This window comes from Sitophilus oryzae, unplaced genomic scaffold (assembly GCF_002938485.1).
Source record: "Sitophilus oryzae breed Bouriz unplaced genomic scaffold, Soryzae_2.0 scaffold_1498_pilon_pilon, whole genome shotgun sequence".
Classification (NCBI taxonomy): Eukaryota; Metazoa; Arthropoda; class Insecta; order Coleoptera; family Curculionidae; genus Sitophilus; species Sitophilus oryzae.
In genome coordinates, this window is record NW_022146167.1 from 1,669,477 (window position 1) to 1,694,048 (window position 24,572).

The following is a 24,572-nucleotide window of genomic DNA, read 5'->3' on the forward strand; positions in this document are numbered from 1 at the left end:
GCAATAACTTGTTTAATTTAAATGGAACACATTTTAGGATCATTTACATTTAAGTAATTGTATTAGATTTTGTACCTAATATCACATTACTAGGATTATATGTATAATTTTTACATATTTATAATTTTCAAATAAAATGTTATTTTATATCAGTCAAATTGTTTTATTAATATTCTGTCTACATTTTCACATTTTAGGTTTGTATTAAAACAACAAATGTACAAAATGTACAGGCTAGTAATACTATCGTTTTAGTAAAACGATAATATTACTACATAAAATCATGACATTAATTTATAGTGGGACCCTGAAATTCCGCATAAACATAGTCCCAAACTGCAGTTAATTGTCGCTTATTCCTATAAAAATTCTAAACCAATTAGGATACTGCAGCAAAATCCTTATTACTTATTGCAAATCCTGCAATTTCTCTTTTGTTATAAATTTACATTTGTTAAAATATTAATACCTTTTTTACTGACGTCTTATCACACTTCAATTTCACATACCTAATTTTAATAAAATAGCATATTATCTAATCAATCAAGTTAGGATGCAAATATCTTGTTGTAGCAAAACCCGCATCATATTAATCATCCTCTTTAACAAAACCTTTAACAGTGTATCATTTTGCCACAAACCCGCCTTGTCGAATTATTTTAGTGATTTTTCTCTTTAAAATTAAATATTAATTTTTATTTCTAGAAAAACATTTGAATCAATTGACATGATTTTCGTAATTATTTTTAAACACATTATTTATTTTGTCACTACTGTAACGCCCTCTACATGTTGAAATTCTACCTATGGAGTTATCTCTACACTCAATATTAATCTATCGACGTACTCGTATATATTTTATAATGTAACCTTGTTTCGTCGTAGAAACTGATTTTGTAATAATTGTGTTAGTTTTTTAAAAAGTAATAAATTATGTAACAAACTCTGTGTTATATAAACTGGCTCATAAACGAGGGGCCGGGGTTAGCAAAATAATGTGAAAATCGCATCATTGTATCTCTGCTCATAAACGAGAAACCCCATAAACCACACGAAAATGGTACAGATGTGATGCCATTTAAAAAAATACAACTTTGATATTTTTTATTTATTTGGGACACTCTGTATCTTGTAAAAATATTTTTAAATTGTAGCTCTAATAGTCCTTCAACGAACCCAAAACTTACAATTTGTAAAAATCTAGTCGTTTAGTTACAATACTCCGTGTCGTATGTGGTGAACAACCCTGTATAGTAAATAAAATTAATAATTAGGTTAGAAAATAATCAAGACAAAACTGTCATTGTCATGTAACTTATCGTTGGACAGACTATATTATAGTTGTAGTATGTATTTCTCATCTACAGAACATACCAGGGTGGTTCGAATTGTATTCGGGAAGTTTTAGCAGCGTTAAGCTTGATTTTCATGCATCTGTTATCCGACGATACGATGATACGATATTAATTTTATTGGTTGAATTTAAAAGCTTCGATTGGTTAGAAAATTACGCAGTTTTTAAATTTATTGCATTTTTATACCTCGGTACATCGGATATACGATTTGCTTGTGATTGGTGTCATTTTATATTTTTATTTCCATAACTATTTCGCTGTTTTAGTTATAGTCTAAAAGCTAGCAACATTTTCGTGAGAGAATTTTAAGAAAGCTGGTTCTTTAATATATCTTTTGCTATGTTCGCCTGAACAGAGTGCGGACCGTCTGGCTGCCGGTAGACGTTGCGTTCACTACTGCGCATCATATCTGTATTCAAGATCTGTTTGTTACTGCGCATCACAAATTCGTCCTCTATTTCAGGAACTAAGGAGGCTAGAACAAACATATGTGTAGCATATTTAGTTTCATAAAAAGTAGCAAAATAATGTGAAAATCGCATCATTGTATCTCATAAACGAGAAACCCCATAAACCACACGAAAATGATACAGATGTGATGCGCAGTAGTGAACCGCAGTAGTCTACTGGCAGTATGGGAATAGACGGACCAACAACAAAGTAATTAAATCAAGCTCTACTTAAATAAACAAAAGTTTAATTCATACATTTTGTTTGTATATGTTGGGTTAAATCAAATCAATGTATATAATTATCTATTTTTTTATACATATGTCATGACTACAAACTACTTACCCATATATTATGGCACTTCTAGGTGTACCTATTTCTCTAAAAGACGTGCACAATACAAAAACAAAAAACTGAACGTTGCACTAATCCTAATTAATTGCTTGTTGCAGGACAATTTTCGGGAAGCAGCTCGAGCGTGGCAGGATTCAGCACGTTAAATAGCAGGAGGTCCAGGCTAAACCGGACTAATCGCAGCAACAGACAAAGCACAGTGAACAAGTCTTTTGACAGCGACTGCAGTAAGTATAGTAGAGTAGTATGTGTGTGGCTTTAAATCCTGTCAACCTTTATTTTGTCGTGACTTTGGACTTGTTGACTTTGTTTGTGACTTGGACTTGGCTGTGATTATGTTATCTATACTAATATAATATATAAAATCCTTAAGTGGCTGACTCACTGATTAATCACGATCCTGCGCAAACCACTCAACGTAAGAACCTCAATTTTGGCATACAGGTTGATTCTAGGGTGTAGAGGTTCGATAAGAAGGGATTTTTCAAAAAATTCCAGTTCCTAAGGCTAGTCTCAAATATTACAATATTTTTTATTTAAAAAACGGTCAAGTTTCCGAAAAAAACGCTTAAACACGTATATTTTATTTTGTTTTTTTACCTGTTTCAAGATTTTTTATAAAAGTATACAGGGTGTTTCGAAAAATCTGGTTATTGATTAATCACGATCCTGCTTAAAGCACTTGACGTAAAAAGCTGATTTTTGGAAAACGGATTGACTTTAGGGTGTAGAGGTTCAATAAGAAGGGATTTTTCGAAACTCGAATTCTAAGGGGGTGAAACCACCCCTCAAATATTAGAATATTTCTTATTTAATAACCGGTGAGTTTTTCGGAAAAACTCTTAAACACGTACATTTTATTTTGTTGTTTTACATATTTTAAGATTTTTTAAAAATTTATACAGGGTGTTTCAGGGAGTAATCACGATTCTGCTTAAACTGCTTGACGTTTAAAGGTGATTTTTGGCAAAATGATTGACTGTGGGGTGTAGAGGTTCGATAAGGAGGGGTTTCTCGAATCTCAAATTCCAAGAGGGTGAAAACGCCCCTCAAATATTACAATATTTGTTATTTAAAAAACGGTTAGTCTTTGACACGCTTGGACACGCTTGGACACGCATAATTTAATTTGTATTTTTACTTATTTTGAAATTTTTGAAAAATTATAGAGGGTGTTCCCAAAAGTTGGGTAATTGATTAACCACGATTCTGCTTAAAATTAGGCAAACGAATTTTTCGAAAGTCAAATTCCAACGAAAATACCCCTCAAATATTACCAAGATATATAATAATATCGCTATATTGTTTTTTCTCATGGTGACATAAATGTGAGAAAATTTTATCCAGTTTGTATGTTAATGGAAATTCTTGCTTTGCTTTATCATCACCATTACAAATGATTAATTCGACGCGAACGAAGTCGCGGGTACAAGCTAATAATAAGATATAATTAAAAGACAAATGAAATAGAATTAACACGTTTTATATATATCTAAATAATTTAATTTATTACTTTATTTATCCCAACATTTCAGTGTTCATATTTCGTTTCATTTATTATGAAAATTCGCTCCGATCGATGCGACTATCTGACATTTGACGTTGACAGCTGACCGCGTTCTATTAATATTAAACTGAAAAAATCGGACGCCGCACCCCGGCCCACTCAAATTTAAATTAAAATCAAATCTAAATTAATGCCGCATTTAAATTAGCCAAATGTTTATCGACATAATATATATAATTAGTTGTAATGCGTCGATCCGCGTGGGTTAAATATATTGGGGCTTAAATTAAACCGATTGGACTATTAGATTTAAATTTTTGTTTGGTTTAATTAGAACCAGCGTTAATATTAAATACCGAGGTTAATAGTGATGTTCCAAACATTTTTAACAGGTTTTCAGCAATTTAAAAAAATTGGTCAAGTGCAAGTCGGACTCGCGCACGAAGGGTTCCGTACCATTTATTATCTATACAACATTAGGCACTATATTATTATCAACTTTTTTTCCGATTTAGCTGAAATTTTGAATGCGCGTATAAGTAATTTAAAAAAAATGAAGAAACACATTACTAAAAATTGTATTAATCAATAATAAATATGAAAAAGTAAAAATAAATATGTAAAAATTTAAAAAAAAACGATTAAAAAAAGTCGCCTTGACTAGGATTCGAACCTGCCTTACTACGGCTCCAACGTCATAACATCGTAAAGTCCTAACGCTTTAACCACGCGGCCACCGAGGACTTGAAAGATTCTATGTAAAATTCTTACTTAAAAGATAATGTTTAGTAAAAGTACTTTTTTATTTATAAACATTTATTTCATTCTGTTTTTAGTATTTGTTCTTATAGCGGCAACATAAATACATTATCTGTAAAAATTTCAACTGTCTAGCTATAACGGTTCATAAGATAGACCTTTGTGACAGACAGACGGACGAACGGACAGCGAAGTCTCAGTAATAGGGTTCCCGTTTTTACTCTTTGGGTACGGAACCCTAAAAATACAACTATAACATTTTTTATTTATTTGGAACACTGTGTATCACGTATCTAAAATCTAATCGTGTATAAAGTTCAATTTTTTTCTATCAAATCTGTTTAAAAAAATATTATCGACAGTAATCTTTTGTTTCTCTTTGACATATTTTATGCTTTAACAGTCATATTATAAAACCATCGTCACAACTCGCTACGCTACAGTGATAGATACAAACTGCTGCCCCCATTTTAAGGTAATTTATAACCCTAGAGCGCACGCAGCGACATGCTCATTGTAATATAGATGAACCGGGTTTACCTATGTTACCCTATCCCCGATACAATGCCATTTGGCCCCGTAATAGGCAAGTTTGGATTGGCAAAAGGGCAGCAGCCGCTTGTTATATTTATTTGACGGCACCGGTTCTGTCAGGGTTTCGGATTCGGGCAGAACAGTTGCGGATGTTCCGCCGCGAAATGCATTAAATAATATTTCGGATGTTATGTTCGATAAATCAGGTAGGTATTCGAAATATGAATCGACTTAGCGTGGGGTGGAGTAACAAGAAAACATAATTAAACAGGATATGATTCTCATTTTCATATTTCAATTTTGGTCTATGTTAATATTCTATGATAATAACATCGGACTATATTTATCTGTTTTTTTGTTAAATAGACTAAAGCTGTAATTTTATACCGGGTGCGTCTCAAAAGTGGCTCACCCCTGTTATAGCTTTTTTATTTTTTTCAGATAAAAGAACGAGATTTGGTACATTAGTATACAGGATGGTCCGAATTCTCTAGCAGCATATTCTGCAGATAAAAATAAATAAAAATATTCGTATAAATGTATGTCCTGAAATGCTTAGTTACGGAGATACAGGGTGTTGAAGTTTCATTTTTATTTCGATATTTTCCAAATAATTTCTGAAGTAACGTCAATATATAGATGAAAATTCGTGTCTGGGAGTTTTTTGACATGAGAAATCTGATTTTTATGTCAATATGACTCCTATTTGTAGGGGGCGCCACCTACATGAGTTTTAACTAATTTGAATAGTAATAACTTTTTTTGCGTACTTGTATAAAACTACTGGCTGAAAAAATATACATTTCCGTGTTTTTTACGTAAAAAATGTTTCTTCGTAAAAATCGCTACGAGCAACCGTTCTCAAGATATTTAGAATTGAAATGGTCAATATATGTCATTATTGACAAAAAATAAACATATCGAGTAGATTTGACTGAAATTATAAATTTGGGAACTTTTTATTTTTTTAAATTAATGATGAGAAAAATTATGATAAAACAGTTTCTGTTGAACTTTTGGCACAAAAACATTTGAAATTTATGATTTCAGTCTAATAACTATTTAGTTAACATGTTTAATTTATTAAACGGTTTTATTTAGCTCGACCCGTACGGTATTTATTTATTTGTTTGTTTATTTGGGTCAAAATTAGAAATTGAAATTTAAGTACCTTCCTGTTGTCAGATTGATCTGAAATTTGGTACACACCTTTAGTTCGGATGACAATACAATATAGTAATATCAATAACATTGTAAATCTAAGATGGCCGCCGGTACAAAATGGCGGATTTCATATTTTTCCACAACCCCCTCAATATGGGTATCAAATGAAAGGGCTACACTAGTAGAATACTGTGATTATGACAAAATTTAAAATCCAAGATGGACGTCGTTACAAAATGACGTATTAGGTGAGGGCATGAGTAGTCCTGTCCAGAACAGTTGTGTCCAAGATTGTGTGACGTTAGAAGGACAGATAAAAAAAAATAGGTGATGAATTTGTGAAAATGTTGCGGTCCAACATTAACGTTACAAAAGGATTGGTAAATGGTGCTATAGGCCATATTACAGAAATTGTTTGGCCTCAGTTCCGTCGAACCCAAATGTACGAAACAGATGTACCATCAGTTTGGATTGACTTTGGCAGAGACGGCATACACGTTATACACCCGAAAGACATACAGTTTCCGAAAGTATAAGAAGATCTATTCAAAAGCTATAAATAAAATTGAACGAAAAATAAATTTGTGCAATAGGGGGTGGTAACCCTTTCGAACATGTAGACTATGTAAAGCATTAGAAACTAGTTTATAGAAGTTAATTTATTCATAACTACGATTAATATTATGCAAATTAGTAGATCGTATACTGAGAATTTCAAATTTACCATAAGAAAAGTTAAAAATAATATCTTTAAATTGTTGATCTGGATATTATTTATTTGAATCTTTCAATTGGCTCAATTTTCCTTATTCAATGTTAATTAGCACTAATCAATATTGTTGTGAATCAGATTAAATACTTTAAAAAACAGAGTCGGACTTGAATTTTTTTTAAATAATAATTAAATAGTTTTGTTGCTGTTAAGGTACCCAAAACAAAAAAAAAAGTATGAAATGTGCATATCATTGTACTCAGGAGACTGAGTTCTTTCAAAATCTGAAATAAAAAATGCAGGTCCGCATTTAAAAAAATTAAATTGGCCTCTGTATCTCACAAATTATCAGCTAATTTGAAAATCTAAAAATACTATCAGATAGCCCTAATAAAGTGGCTATGAGAATGTGCAATTAGTTTTTTGATTTTCTAAAAAGTAACGACAGAAAAAAATAAAATTTCTTTTCCAAAAAATCAGTTTTTTCCAAAAAACTCAGCAATCCTTGAAATTTTTAAAACTTTTTTGATGGCATCTTGGTGAACAGCCGAAGGCGCAACTTTGCCCCAATTTAACCATCTGCGTATCTATTACGGTTTCCGAGATACCAATGCTCGTACCTCGAATTTGTAGCACCCTGTATACAATAATTCTTATTAAAAAAAACACTGTGGGTCTCCGTAATTTTTACCCCCTCCAAAAATAATCAAACTACACAACCAAACAAAAACTGAAACTTTACGTTATAGACGCAAAGTGCACAAGTTAGTTCGACCTATATACTAGCACATTCTACCCCGGTTTTTCATACGCGTTTACCACTTTTTCTTTTGCAATGCATACCGCAGCCGGATACGCGGTAATGGAAAATTTCCATGACTGCGCCCGTTTTGCAGTTGACACCCCAATTAAAGTGCGCCGCTGAAGAAAAGCCAAGCGACGGCTTTTCGTCGCACGTGAGCAAGTTAGTTTGTCGGAAGTTTCCCTCGCACTTTTGACGAATTCAAATGGAAATACTTCCTGTTCAGAAAAAAGACTAGTTTTTGGTCTAGATGAAAGGGAAACAAATTGGGGCTAAGAATAATAATAATAATAATACTCCCGTATTAATCATTTGTAATGGTGATGACAAAGCAAAGCAAGAATTTCCATTAACATACAAACTGGATAAAATTTTCTCACATTTATGTGAGCATGAAAAAGAACAATATGGCGATATTATTATATAACTTGGTAATATTTGAGGGGTAGTTTAAGCAGAATCGTGGTTAATCAATTACCCAACTTCTTGGAACAATATGTAAAAAAACAAAATAAATTATGCGTGCCCAAGCGTTTTCCCGAAAGACTAACCGTTTTTTAAATAACAAATATTGTAATATTTGAGGGGCGTTTTCACCCTCTTGGAATTTGAGATTCGAGAAACCCCTCCTTATCGAACCTCTACAGCCCACAATCAATCCGTTTGCCAAAATTCAGCTTTATACTTCAAGCAGTTTAAGCAGAATCGTGATTATTCAATGGTCATATTTTATGAAAGACCCTGTATAAATTTTTAAAAAATCTTACAATCTCTAATGCAATAATCCGTGTCGTATTTTATATAAATATTTTTTAATTAGATTATAAATTAATTATTTTAAAATGTTATGTATACTGTGTGACATAGAAATTGCAACACCCAGTGTATTTTTACTTATATTTATACTGTCTTGTTGATTGTCTGCACGAGGAGTAACCGATAACGTCCCACAATAAAAAAACCTCCAGACTGTTTAATATTACAAAAATTTCTATTAAAAGCAACTATAAAAACAATTCCAGACATTTTAATTCCTTAATTTTTTCCATTCTTTCTAATTTCTACTAATTCGTTTTTTCCTGGCAGTTAAAAATAAAAGTAAATTAAGAAATAACTGAACAAACACGCGGAAAAAAAGAAATAAATAAAATTATAATTAATTTTCTTTGTTCCCAAGGGGGCGATATATATTGTTTCTGGGTAAGAATAAGTCAAAAGCAATGTCGGGAGATAAGAGTTTCCATTTGAATAAGCTTATTTCTTGACCTTCCGGCAGGCCTAAGTGATTTAAGGGCTTAAGAGGGAGAATTGAGACAAAACTGGGAAAAAAAACTTTTTTTTACATTTTGTAAGAAAGATTCTTTTCGTAACTGTGCTATGGGACATTTCGAAAAAAAATGTTGTTTTGTATAACTAAGAAAAATGAAGACATTTATTTTAATTAGTCTTTAAGAGATTTTTAATTTATAAGCTTTTTTAAAGAGTATTTATATGAAGAAAAAACTAATAAATGTAACTCATACCGTGCTGGCAACTCTTACTTTTGGGTCAGTATTTAAATGTGTGGAAGTAAATCACATAGGGATTTTATTAAGTCGGAGTGAGAGAAATGCGACGGTGTGTTGTTGCGGCGTTGCCACATTTCTCCGGTGCATCTTTCCCTATCAAGTAAAGTAAAATAACGATCGCAAACCGCTTATTTTTAAAAGACTTTTTTTTTCGAAAAGATAACTAGATAAAATAATTAGATATGTTTCTGAGCATCTGAAATGGAATTATAAGGATATCGTTAGGGTGTCCATATGTTTTGTAACGTGAAAACGCCAATAATCGCGAAAATTTAAAAACTCAACTTTTTAACACATAATACGGATTTAACTTTATTTTGAATCGAACAAGTGTTGATATCAGTGTAGCACATTCAATTGTTGAACATCATAAACTAAAAGTAAATAAAACTTTTAGTAATTCTTAATAGGTACTTTTAGATATATTACTTACGATGTGTGGCTGATATTTAGTCTCTTAAAGGCTTGCAAAATCGTAATTTTATTAAAATTAGCTTGAGTAATGTTTTGACAGCGATGTGTTTACAGCGGAATAATATTTGAGGTTATTTTGTAATTTCTTATTCTGCGGCAACGTAAATATCGAGCATATTAGCATTAGTTACCGAATTAGGGTTTGATTGACAGTTATATATGACATTTATATATGATGGTGACTTTTTGATTGTTTACATTGTATATTGGTTGCGTAATATTATTTTCCTGTAGTACATTCGATTACTTTCTTCGATTTCTGTTTACTTTCAATACTTTCGATTTATTGGTTATTTATATTTGACGTATTTCATGTTTTGCTCTTAGGGAGTATGTTATTTGGTTTATTGGCAACATTGATTTGCTGTGTTTTTTTACTGCCCTTTTTGTCCGGTGTTCATCCATGATTCTTTCTTCTAGAACGATCCGTCTTGGTGTACAGACACGCTTTTGGGATCAAGCCTTGTGCTGATATAAGTTCTAGCAAATTCGGTTAAGTAATTTATTAGTGAATAGTTTGCCGTTTTGCACTATTCAAGTGGAGTTTTCCGATTTTTCTAATTACTTTAACCGCATGAATTTGAGAGAAGAGTTGATGAATGGCCACATGACATCTCAGGTATGTTTTACGCCATTTTGTAGTTTTTCTTGAGGGTAATTTTGAACTTCTTTTTCAGGCCATTTAATTTAGTTGGATTTAATTTAGTTGGATTTAATTTAGTTGGATTTAATTTAATTTGGATTTACATTTAATTTGGATTTACATTTAATTTAGTTTAACTTCGTTTTTATCTCCATTTAATTTTGGATTTTGGTTTTGACCATTTTGTAACATCTGGTTACGTTTTATTTGGTATGCTGCCGTTTTCTTGCCAGCCAATATCCAGTTTCTTCACCATGTGGTTCTGATAACTATTTTGAGATTTATGATATCGATTTAACCGTTTTAAGTTTAGACACTATCGTTCAAGTTACCACTTGTGTACTGCTGATACTTTTTGAGCTGTACTGTTTTGTAGTTAATTACTTTTCATTATTTGCCTTAGTATATAAATGTACTGAGTTATTGAGTTTATTTCAGTATAAGATTTAAATAGTTTTATCTGATATATTGGTATATTCTTATAATTTAATTTGATATATTGACAATTGATTTTCCCATATTAAGCCATACATACAATATTTAGAGTTTTACCTTTTTATCGTGATTGCTGCTGAACCTTCTTTATTAAATGAGTTAAGTGATTCCTATTGTTTTATTTAGTATTTTGTTTCCCACTTTCTTTCAGAAACATCACTTTTACTCTTAGGGTCCAGAAAGTGGGTGGCGCTTATTTATATTTAATTTAGACACATTTAGTTATAACCCCCCCCCTACTCTCCGTAGAAACTACCGATTTGGGCATTGACCTGTTTGAGGAGTAAGAGTTAAATAATTAAATAATAACTATTAGTTTGTTGCTGTCTCTTTTCCTTTCTCTTTTGATTCATATTATCTCACCGTAACATAGTTTTATTTAATTTAACACAGCTATAATATAAATTATAGTTTTTCTGTTGTCATAAGAGAAAAAAGGTTTTGATATTTTGACACCCCCTTTTATAGCTCTTTTTTGTATCAGTAAACACAATTTTATAGATTTTTAAGTTACCTCTTTCTTTCTATTCTTATTATTTTTATCTTATATTTTATTTTATTTTTTCTTATTTTTTTTTCTTATGACAAATGGAGTTTTACAGAGTTAGCTAAATTAGGTAGTCTTAAGGGCCTGTCTTGATGTAATTCTCAAGCCTATGCAATTTTCTCAAAATGCCAATAATAAAAAAGTTTTTCCTCTTGTAAAGACAATCTAGGGACATACTGTATAACGTTATTATTTTTGTATGTGACTTAATATACTCATTTCTAAAAAAAACTCCTTCAATGTTTATGTCCCTTTTTTCTCATTTCCGAAAACAGGTTAAACGAAACAGAACAAACGAGTTTTCTGGCATAAATCAACGATTTCGAGGTGATACAGGCACGTACCGATTGTAATGGTCCAATTTGTTTGTCGTAGTCGGCCCTCAAGACATAAATTATTCCCGACCTGTACAACGGAATGAATAAAGAGGTGCCGTAAATCGTACTGAAAAAAAGTGTAATATCTCAGCACGTGACTGAAGAATTTGAGGATATAGTAAAAAAGAAAATTTTTATTTTTAAAGAGTTTTTATCTTAAGTTACAGTATTAATAGTCCAGGAGGCAGTGAATTTTTTATACTTCCCAGTGGGTGACTATACCCAAGTAGCATTTGGACGTTATCTAACGTCGGGTATACGTCGCGTTCAATAAACCCGACGTCGGGTACCAACGTCGGTTCGACCGCCTGACGACCCTTATTTGCACCTAAATAGGGAATACAGATTCGAGTCGCCTCGACGTCGGTATCTGCCCTAATAGGGAATGTAATTCTACCAATTACCAACGTCATATTACGTTGGATTTTAGTCACTTAAAATTCGTCGCTAAGCACTTACGTTACGTTTGGTTTCATATTCGCTACCAAGAATACATAAAAACCTAACCAAACTACCTAATTACAAATGGATTCATAATCACTCCTCGAATATAACTATAAGTGCCTATCTAATTTCGTATTATAGTAATTCTGAATCATTAATCCAGACATCAGTTTTGTCAACGGAAGTCACTTTCTTGATATATTTGATTAAAATACTCCGGAAAACAACGAGCGCTTTCAAAATTAGGTAGATTTATGAAATAAAAATATCTATAAAAAAGTAACTCACAATTTTTTTTTTATTTTCTAGCTGGTTTAATCATAAAACTGTACTGTGGTTCCCCCCAAACTCAACCTTATCGATATTATTCTACTAGAAATCGAAATGTTAATATAAATTTTAAAAACAAAAAACGATTTTAAAATGGCTGACAATCGGATACGTGTTAAGAATGGCGGATTTCTGAGTCCGACTTAATATGAACTACCAATATACCAATTCCGACCGGGTCTCCAACATTAGTCGTCTCACACGACCGAAGTCATCAAACCGGAAGACCGGCAATCGTATTATGACGTATATAATTCCAACGTACGCCACGTAACCTCACTTTGTTTATCAGTGATTTGTGGATTTGTGCAACTATATTTTAGTTTTTGTTTTCTCCTTAAAAAAAATGGGCAGCCACTTTTTTAAGCCTAACCTCACATGTCAGAGGAGGATGGGGTCTGCTGGTTTCCTAAGCTAAAAAATGAAATTAAGATGCGCCAGTGTAATGCAGCATCTCTTCCGGATAAAAAGCATTTACGGGTGGAGGCAAGACATCACTACTACTATTATTATTTTGCAAAAGCCTCGACCTCTTTCTGTAAAATGTAGATGAATGTCTAAATGCCTTTTTAGTGTTTTTTAGGCATAATAAAAAATTTAAGTTTGTTTACAAAAACTTTTTATTAGGTTATGTTCATGATGTTCATTAGGTCGCAAATGCTACTTAATGGGTTGTATTTACGGACATAAATAGAGATACGTAAATTAGGTTATAAATATGAACATAAAATACAACAAAATATAATTGGACGTTAGTTTCGGGATTATCAGAGAGACGTATCCTATTCGGACAACGGGTAGACGTCGGGCTAGTTCAAGTATATGTACGTCGTGCAAGCCAACGTGGGAACGACGTTGGGAAATTAATAAAAATGGTACGTTGTTACTTTGTACGTCGACAGATCGTTGGATTTACCGACTCGGATCCAACGACGTCGTTTTTAATAGGAAAGCGACGTCACAGGTCGTATCACGAGCACCCGACCTAAATTTTCACAAAGTCTGACGTCGCTTCAGGTCAGATTTAGTTCGAAGTCAGATAGATGCTACTTGGGTACCGGGTGCGTCTCAAAAATGGCTTATCTCTATATTTTTCTTATTTTTTCAGATAAAAAACGAGGTTTGATATGTAAGTATATGATATAAATTAGGATTGATTGGACGTATTCAATTTCAATCTAGAGTACCATGATGGCTATGTTAAAAACACTAATTTATAATCAAGAAGCCTTGGAAAAATTTATTTGATCGTCTGATGTTTTAGTGTCTTGTCCTGGCCGGTTGAAAGATGCCCAAATCGTATTTTTAATCATATCTCAATTTTTCCAAATGGAACGAGGGTGGCTCATTAGCATATTAAAAAAAACATTTTTTTTCAAATAATTTGATACCACACACTTGGTATTTCGAGTCAAATTTTCGTTATGAACCGCATGTTATAATTTCAAATAAACCATATGCGAAAATGTCAAAAGTTGACATATGATATGTCATTCTATTCAGAGTGTTATTTTCTATCGAATAAAGTAAAAAAAATACGGAAGGTGCAATTTAAAAATTAAAAGTTGCAGTCATTTCCAGTGAAACAGGAAGTGACCGAAAACAATTGAACACGTCAATCAATCCTAATTTATGTCATATACTAACATACCAAATCTCGTTTTTCTAACTGAAAAAATAAAAAAGTTATAGGGGTGAGCCACTTTTGAGACGCACCCGGTATAATAGTTTATTCGGATGGTGACATTAAATGACAATTTGTGAGTTTGACTAAAATTTTTAGATGGGTTTTCTAAATAAAATAGATCACCTCACACTCACAAGTTAAGCGACGTTAGACGATGCGAGTAAATGGACGGGTGACCGTCTTTTTTTCAAGTCAAAGTCTGTCACTTTAAAACTTAATTTTATACACCTTGGTGGTTTCTAAAAATTACCTTTCAAAAACAACATTTATTATGTGTTATATCAAAACCCATTAAAATATCAAAACAACTCAGTCTCATGTTTTACTCTTGTTTTTAATATTGTTTTCATATTAAAAAGGGGAATAAACTTCAAAGACTAAAAAATAAACAAGAGAACAGCGTGTTTGAAGAAGGAAAAGACAGTGAAATTAATAAGGAATGCTTTGTGTTGTTTATATTGACAAAGTGCGGGAAAGGTAAACAAAATAAAGATATTTTGCAAAGTGAATTCACTGGACAGATTTATGTATTTTATTAAAAATAAACAAGTTTTTTCTCATGCAAGATGATACACAATATAACACAGATTATACAGATTATAAACTTTGTTTTTTCTTTATTGTTTTTCGTGGTTCCAATTTTCGGAATCGGGCACTAGTTAGGTTACTAGTTAGTTCTAGTTAAAGAACCTATAAAGTTATATATATATACTAGTTAAAGAACCTATAAAGAGGCTTAGATTTACAGCAGATGACGACTTAGCCCTTCTAAGAGAATTTGTTGCTTGTTGCCCTAAACACACTGGCAGACGTTGAACAATAAAGCACTGGAAATATGCACTTTAGCCCTTTAGTTTTAAAATACCTAGTAAACAAAACAATTTCAAAGTTAGGTTAAGTTTAAATAGCGGACGCGACGCGAACAGAATTCTTTCCGATCTGATAACTATATATGAAGAGAGTTAATACCGCCTCACGTAAAGGAAATAACACCTGGCCTTATTAACGTCCATGCACGCTATTCGGTTTAGCAATATCTCTCTATTACGCTGTTTATTGTTATTTTACGCGAGTTTATTTTTGCGCAAAGGAAATTTTACTCGTTTGCACATCGTTATAAAAAACAATTTCCGTATCACGAATTAGGGACAAGATTTTTATCTGTATACTTATAGGATACCTAATCTGTGATATAAAGCTTTAACTCTAGTCATTTCATTATATTTTGTGCCACTTGAATCCACTTTCTAGGCACTCTCTTAATATCATCTGTCCATCGACTACCAGGTTGTCCTCTGCTTCTAAGATCAGTTTCTAAGGAACTGAACTTATCAACCTCTAGAATAGCCTATTATGCCTTTTTTGAGTCACATCTTCGTTATGCCCTTCCATTCTGGGGTACTTTCTGCGCAACAAAATTTGATCGTATTTTCAGACTTCAAAAGAGAGCAGTTCGATATTTATTGGGACTAAACGGTAGAACTCACTGCCAGAACTTCTTTAAAAATTTCAAAATACTGACTCTTCCTTCTTTATTCATTTTTGAATCCGTTTGCTTAACCCGCAAGCACATATCTGCTATCCCGAAAGGCTATCTCATAACTATCCACTTAGGAATGCGGAGCACGATCTTTATCTGCCAACCCCGAGCTCAGAACTAGGTAAAGGTTCAATACTATACCATGCCAAAAAAATGTACAATCATCTGCCTTTGAATATCAAGTCGTTTTCATTCTTTCCCGCATTTCGCAAAGCTTTGAAATCATACTTACTGGAGAGAGCCCTATATGCGGTAAACGATTTTTTTTTTGTTGATGTTTAATCATGAACAATTTTGAATTTTAAAATTTTGATCATCTCACACACTGGTCAAGGGTCAAGTATTTAATATTTTATAACTCATAATTATATCTATTTACTGCTTATTTAATTGGTCATATCTCTTCTGCAATTATCCATGTATGTTCTATTTGTAATTTTAGTGACTTAAATTTTTTTGAATTGTATGATTTGTATTGTTTTTTTTTGTATTTTTTTGTGCTTTTGTTTGTTTTGTGAGTGCTTTGTCGATGAAGCTGTTTTGGTTTTTTGCACAATAAAGCGTTGTTTGTTTGTTTGTTTGTTGTTCTATAGGCCTCGTATCTTGGTCTCTACAACTCTCTTTGTCCACAAGTCTATTCCACAAGTCTCTTTGTCCACCGTCCATCTGTTATCCTGTCCAATTCCATTTAAGATGTAACACAGATATCACCGCATCTGTGACTCCTGTTCGATTTCGTATGGTATGATTGGGTATTTTATCTCTAAGTGTAACTCCCAACAATGGACTTTTCCATTTTCCGTTACATGACCAGACCTGTACCTGTTCTTTTTGGTCAAAGTAAGTGTTTCAGCACCATACGTGAGGACAGGCAAGACACACTGGTTAAAGACCTTTCTTTTTAAACATATTGGAAGATCAGATCTCTGTATATGATTTAGATTACCAAATGCCGTCCACAACAAACCTAATCTTCGTAGAATTTCGTGTGTCTGATTATCCATAAGTAAATCAGTCATAAGTTCACCATCACTGGTCTAAATCTATACTAATATATAAAATCCATAAGTGACTGACATACTGATTAATCACGATCCTGCTCAAACCACTCAACGTAAGAAGCTCAATTTTAGCATACAGGTTGATTCTAGGGTGTAGAGGTTCGATAAGAAGAGATTTTTCCAAATTCCAGTTCCAAGAGGGTGAAACCACCCCTCAAATATTACAATATTTTTTATTTAAAAAACGGTCAAGTTTCCGAAAAAACGCTTAAACACGTATATTTTATTTTTTTACTTATTTTAATTTTTTTAAAAAATGTATACAGGGTGTTTCGAAAAAGCTGGTCAGTGATTAACCACGATCCTGCTTAAAGCGCTTGACGTAAAAAGCTGAATTTTGGAAAACAGATTGACTTTAGGGTGTAGAGGTTAGATAAGAAGGGATTTTTCGAAACTCGAATTGTAAGGGGGTGAAACTATCCCTCAAATATTAAAATATTTTTTTATTTAAAAACCGGTGAGTTTTTCGGAAAAACTCTTAGACACGTATAGTTTATTTTGTTGTTTTACATATTTTAAGATTTTTTATAAATTTATACAGGGTATTTCATAAAATATGATCATTGAGTAATCACGATTTTGCTTAATCTGCTTGACGTTTAAAGCTGATTTTTGGCAAACGGATTGACTGTGGCGTATAGTGGTTCGATAAGGAGGGGTTTCTCGAATCTCAAATTCCAAGAGGGTGATAACACCCCTCAAATATTACAATATTTGTTATTTAAAAAACGGTTAGTCTTTCGGGAAAACGCATGGACAAGCATAATTTATTTGGTTTTTTTACATATTTTGAAATTTTTTAAAAAATCATACAGGGTACATGTCTCAAAAAGTTGGGTAATTTCTTAACCACGATTCTGCTTAAACTGCTTGACGCAAAAAGCTTATTTTTGTCAAAAAGTCAAATTCCAACGAGATGAAACTACCCCTCAAATATTACCAAGTTATATAATAATATCGCCATATTGTTTTTTCTCATGCTGACATAAATGTGAGAAAATTTTATCCAGTTTGTATGTTAATGGAAATTCTTGCTTTGCTTTATCATCACCATTACAAATGATTAATTCGACGCGAACGAAGTCGCTGGTACACGCTAGTATTTCATAATTAAATAAAACCGACAAACCTCGGAAAAGGTATAAATACAGAAGCACACTATTTAGGAAAAGCAAAAATAAGCAAAAACCTTCGCGAATCTGAATGAAAAAGGGGTGAAAAATTAAACGAAGTCCTTTTAATTATACTTGGGTCTCTTTTAATTAACGGCAAAAAATCGCATCGTTTCTCTATAGCCGCTACTCCCGTTTTCAGTGAAATGCATAAATCTCAAATGGTTGCGTCGTGTTCATCCAGCCGGATATACGGGAAAAGTGTTTTTCCTGATTTCCAGTCGATCTGATTCGATATTTATCGCTAAGGAAAAAAGAGTAAAAGACAGATTATCTATTTTTAGAGGTTCGATAAGAAGGGATTTTCGAAACTCGAATTGTAAGGGGGTGAAACTATACCTCAAATATTAAAATATTTTTTTATTTAAAACCGGTGAGTTTTCGGAAGAGATTTTAGACATTATATTTGCATTACTCGTTACTTACGGTACGAGGATTTTTACTCAGTTAATACATAATTCAGAATTGAAAAACAACAAGTTAGTTTTTAGGATTACTAATTCTATTTGAACAAAACCTTTAGCCATTTTTTAGAGGAACATTTTACATAATCCTAAACGGATTGACTGTGGGGTATAGAGGTTGATATGAGGGGTTTCCGAAAACTTTGGCAGCATATTCTGCAGATAAAATAAGTAAAATTCATTTAAATGCATTTAAAAAAGGGTTAGTTTCGGAGATACAGGGTGTAGAAGTTTCATTTTTATTTCGATTTTTCATAAATAATTTTTGAAGTAACGTCAATATTTAGATGAAAATTTGTGGGGAATTTTTAACACATGAAATGCTTGAATTTGACTCAAAACATGACTTATATTTGTAAGTCAAATTCAACGAGATGAAACTACCCCTCAAATATTACCAAGTTATATATAATAATATCGCCATATTGTTTTTCTCATGCTGACATAAATGTGAGAAAATTTTATCCAGTTTGTATGTTAATGGAAATTCTTGCTTTGCTTTATCATCACCATTACAAATGATTAATTCGACGCGAACGAAGTCGCTGGTACACGCTAGTATTTCATAATTAAATAAAACCGACAAACCTCGGAAAAGGTATAAATACAGAAGCACACTATTTAGGAAAAGCAAAAATAAGCAAAAACCTTCGCGAATCTGAATGAAAAAGGGGTGAAAAATTAAACGAAGTCCTTTTAATTATACTTGGGTCTCTTTTAATTAACGGCAAAAAATCGCATCGTTTCTCTATAGCCGCTACTCCCGTTTTCAGTGAAATGCATAAATCTCAAATGGTTGCGTCGTGTTCATCCAGCCGGATATACGGGAAAAGTGTTTTTCCTGATTTCCAGTCGATCTGATTCGATATTTATCGCTAAGGAAAAAAGAGTAAAAGACAGATTATCTATTTTTATTTAGAGATTTTTATGCATTCTTTGCATTACTCGTTACTTACGGTACGAGGATTTTTACTCAGTTAATACATAATTCAGAATTGAAAAACAACAAGTTAGTTTTTAGGATTACTGAAATGCTCCTCATGGATTCAATCATCTGTTGATGATGTTCAGCGTCCAACTGTAAGTAAGGTTTGATCGACTGACTATTACTATGTCCAGTAATTTTAATGAGCTGTTGTTCACCAACTCCTTTCTTGGCCAAATTCGAAACAGCTGTTGCTCTTGCAGAATGATTGGTTATTTTAACTTTCTTAGTAAAATTAGTAGTATATTTTAGGAAAATTATCCCTCGTCTTCGACTCGGGATAATTTTCAAAATATTCGTGCCCTCAAAAGAATTTCCGAAAATAATTTAAGCTCTTGTGATATTATAAGTGAAAATTTGTGTCTGGGAGTTTTTTGACATGAGAAATTTGATTTTGAACTCAACATGACTCCTATTTGTAGGGGGCGCCACCTACATGTGTTTTAACTGTTTTGAAGAGTAATAACTTTTCGTCAGTACCTGTATAAGACTACCGAGTGAAAAAATATACATTTTCGTGATTTTTTACATAAAAAATGTCTTTTGGTAAAAATCGCTACGAGCAACCGTTCTCAAGATATTTAGAATGGAAATAGTCAATAGATGTCATTATTGGCAAAAAATAAACACGTTGAGTAGATAGTTAATTTGACTGAAATAATAAATTTGTGAATTTTATTTTTAATTCATAAATTTTTCTGCGAAAAAATAATGATAAAACAGTTTTTGTTGAACTTTTGGCACAAAAACATTTCATGTTTCTAATTTCTAATAACTATTTAGTCAACATAACATATATTTAATTTATGTCAATGATGATAGGTATTGATAATTTCGATTCCAAATATCTCGTGAACCATTACTTGTATAAAATTTTACTAAGAGACACTTTTTACGTAAAAAATGTCGTAAATGTATATTTTTTTACTCAGAATTTTTATACAGGTACGGACAAAAAGTTATTACACTTCAAACAAATTAAAACACATGTATGTGGCGCCCCCTACAAATAGGAGTCATATTAACATCAGAATCAAATTTCTCATGTCAAAAAACTCTCACACACCAATTTTCATCCCAATATTGACATTACTTCATACATTATTTGGAAAAAATCGAAATAAAAATAAAATTTCTACACCCTGTATCTCCGAAACTAAGCATTTGAGGACATACATTTATACAAACTTTTTTACTTATTTTTATTTGCAGAATACGCTGTCAAAGTTTCCGGAATGCAATTCGGACCACCCTGTATATCGATAATTTCAAAGATATTAATAAATAAATCAAAAATATATATTTTCAGCCTTCTTTTTATCTTCAGCTTTCATTTTCTAACTCTCCTTCTAATAAAAAAGTAATATACAGTGTGTTCCATTAAAAAAACCAAGAAAAATTATTTTATATTTTAGAAAGTTTGTCGTAGAATTTTGAACATCCTGTATGATTTATGATTGCCATATTTATATCAACGGGTGAATCCTCGGCTCTAGTAGACAGGTCGAGTCTTAAATAAGAGCAAATATTTTTAGGGATAGTATATTTCGACCTCAGATATCTATTATTTTCGCCAAATTTTGTAAATTTGGGATTTTTGGAAAAAATTTGAATTTTTTTTAGTTCTTATTAAAAAAAACATAATTTGTTGATAATATGGCAACATAGATAGTAGATTAAATTTACAAGAAAGAAAATCCAAAAAAAAGATCAGTGGTTTTCAAAATTTTAGCAAAAAATATTTTTTTGGAAATTTTCAAAGTAAAAAAACTACTAGACTATCACGAGTATCGATTGCAAAATTGTTGTATGTTTTCCAAGGCTGTGACAAATCTTAGTTTTTGGACCGCTGCACAGTGCTTCGAACATATGGCTCTAGAGGACAAAAATGCAAAACTTCTCTTTTATTGTAGGCAATTTATTCAAACTAGGTTTATTTGACACAAATGATGAGTACTCTCATTGTACTAAATGATGATGTTCTTAGTCCCACGTTTATGAAAAAAAATCTTGAAAATAATAAAAATGTTGGAGCTGTGTTCCATCTAAGGAAATAATAATTTATAGTATGAAAACGGTGTAAGTATTAAATAAATTCCTGTGATAAAAAAGAATTGGAATAACATTAGATTCCTACAATATAAACCTAATATAAGATAAAAATGTTTTTCTTTAATGAAAAAGAAACATTAACGCCATATTTAATTAAAAAAAAACTTAAGATACTATAAATTTACTTTAGGACAACAAAATGCATAGATCGTAACTACTCTGATTCAGAAGAATCATTGCTGACAGAATCTTCCAAATTTATACTATCCAAATCACAGGTAGATGAAATATCCTCACATATAAGATATTTCTGTACATCATTTTCTAATATGTTACTTTTTCGCGTTGTTACTATTCTTTTTGTTGGTATGAGGGTTTCGGATGTTAATAGTTACCTCTTTAATAGACCATATCCATATATTATTTTTTCGTTTTCTTGAGTATGAGGTTTTATAATAAATTGAAAGATGGGAACATTTTTTATGCCACGTTTCGCTCCAACATAGTGGGCTTAGGCACAAGTGGTTATCTCATTGGACTGGAAGGTTCATCAATATCTAATAAAGAACACATTTTTTGAAATATAAATAATTTTGAGTTCTTGTCCTTATGATCAAGCCAAGTATTAACCAGATCGGCATTGTTTATCAATTTTACTCCATCTGAAAAGTATTATAAAATAAAGTTCGTCGCAAGCAGACGCAGGTGAACTATGCAAAAATTAAAAGTGTATGAATATGGCAACAAAAATATTCAATAAATACGATATGTTTTGATATGTTTTTTTTAATGCCTTTTTGAAGTTTGAAAACGGAAAATTTTTATACCCATTTAAGAATCATCTTAAAAATAAATAAAAACTAAACAATAACGAACTTGTTTAGAAATAAATTTAAAGTACATACCTTGTTTAACAATATCCATAGTGACTTTCAATTAAGTACGTAACATTTAACTCCATATACAGAACTACTATGAATGCTATTCTTTTCACTGATATAAGATAATGATCACAAAATTTATTTTTAGTAAAAATATTTGCTAACAAAAAACGCTGTTTATGAAAAATAATATACAGGATGGTTGAACATTGCTATAAGTATAAAATTACATATTCAGATATTAGTAAATTTTAACTTTTTTTTCGATTTTTGTCCATGGGACGAAGCACTGTGCGCTGCAATAACTTCCAGCGCCTGTTCCTTTTTAGATTCTGAATCCATCCGGATACCAACACTTAAAGATTTTTCACTTTTTCGCGATCACTTTTTCTCCTCGACAAAAAGGAAAGGTTAATTTTCCAGTCCAACATTTCAGATTCGAGTCACCATCATCAACTTCTTTAGTCTGTATAAAGAACTTTATAAACTGTTTGTAAAGCAAACAGACGATCAAATAAAACCGTACTACAGTCGCTTTGCTGCCTGCAACTTAAGCAAACAGACATTTCCGAAATATATTTAAAAGCTAAAAGTTACTTAACCAGACGTTACCTTACTAAATTCGTTCAATTTTAAACCTGGCTACTCTTTAATTAGTTAAACTAGTTCTCTAATTTCTCGCAATATATCTAGACTCGTTTCAGAATGTTTCTTTTTTGCAAAAGTTTCAAAGTTTTCTCTCAAAACTTGAGTTTAATTTTCGTAATGTTTCAACAATTTTCTCGTACTGCGTTATATAATAAATCAACTAATTTTAGGTATTGCATTTTACTTCAGACAAAATAATATAAGTAGGCAAACGTTACTTACCATAATATAAGGAAAAGTGTCTCATAAGCTACACAGTTGTGAAAAAGTGCACTCTAAGTTTCAAACAAATTGTTATTTATTAAAAATTGATTTTAGTAATAGTTGAATAATTTAATAGTTATTTACAGTACAAGTGTGTTTATGAACATGATTACAACAACGAGTGTGAACGATTATGTGATAACACGAGTGTAAATCATGTTTAAACGCACGTGCCATGTACAGGGTGGGTCAAATTCGACGCTTTTAAATGGAAACACCCTTTTCTATAGGAGATAGACGAAAACTAATATCGGTGTCTGGAGCTCAATTTTCATCAAAAACATGATGGTGAAAAGCGAACATCAATATCTGTTACCGTTTCGGAGTTACGGGGTGTTTTTCAAAAATGTGCATTTTTAACAAATCGCTGAAACTTTTTTACTATGGAAAATTTTGTATTTCTATGAAAACATTTCCAAAGCACCTTTTACGTGGAATTTAATGGTTTAAGTATAATTTTTTTAAAATTAATAATTTAAGAATTTTACAGAAAATTTGATTTTGATGTGGATCGCAGTGTGCAAACTGTAACAGTCAAATTTCCTCGCAACGACCTCTGTGTGCTAGCTCATAAAATATCGCAAATAGCTATTATTTTTGCATCATGTTTACTATAATTTTATTGTTAAATATTATTTTATTTAAATTTTACAATTATGCAACCCGATATACACCGCGCTATAGAGCCAGAATATTATCACTGGATGCCGCCCAGCATTAGAATTTCTGTCGACCTCTTTTTATCTTTGGTCATCACTTGTCACTTGTCACTGGCAGATCAAATCAGATGTTTTTGAATTTATTTATCCTTTGTTTTGGTTATTGAAATTTTATATTTATCAGATAAAATTTCGTAGTTAAATTGTTTATTTTTGATGTGGATCGCAGTGTGCAATTCGTTCATTTAATTGTGGGACTTTGTGAGTTAAGTTCGTTCATTGACCGGATATGAAATATGACAATGAAAAATATTCTAGAACGTCGTTTTTTATTTATGCCTTTTTGTGAGTTGGACTAGTCGAGATATATAGTTCTCTATCTATATCCTGGAGGGAGATTTCCGGTTGAAATCTGATTTTTTGAAGGAAATCCAATCCTTGCATCACTTCTTGTGTATCCACCGACTGAAGAGAGTCGTCGTGAAGAACTGGCTGCCGTTTCGTGAAGCATTTCCTGTTGGTAGTTAACAGGTCTTCCTAGAGAAGAATTAAGGCTTCCGAAACACATTTGGTTAGAGACGTGGTTGGATTTTGTTGATTTGTATGGACCACCGACCAATTACCGTAAGGGATTAAATAGCCAA

The 24,572-nt window shown here is 31.9% G+C and overlaps 1 protein-coding gene across 3 annotated transcripts in view; it reads left to right on the top strand.

Moving 5' to 3' along the window:
• Positions 1–24,572, top strand: part of LOC115877712 (glutamate receptor-interacting protein 2) — a 291,983-nt gene that overhangs the window by 175,083 nt on the left and 92,328 nt on the right. For all 3 annotated transcript variants that reach the window (XM_030893991.1, XM_030893989.1, XM_030893990.1), the window contains one exon: positions 2,258–2,386. In XM_030893991.1, the coding sequence (XP_030749851.1) occupies positions 2,258–2,386 (129 nt within the window). The remainder of the gene's footprint in view (positions 1–2,257; positions 2,387–24,572) is intronic.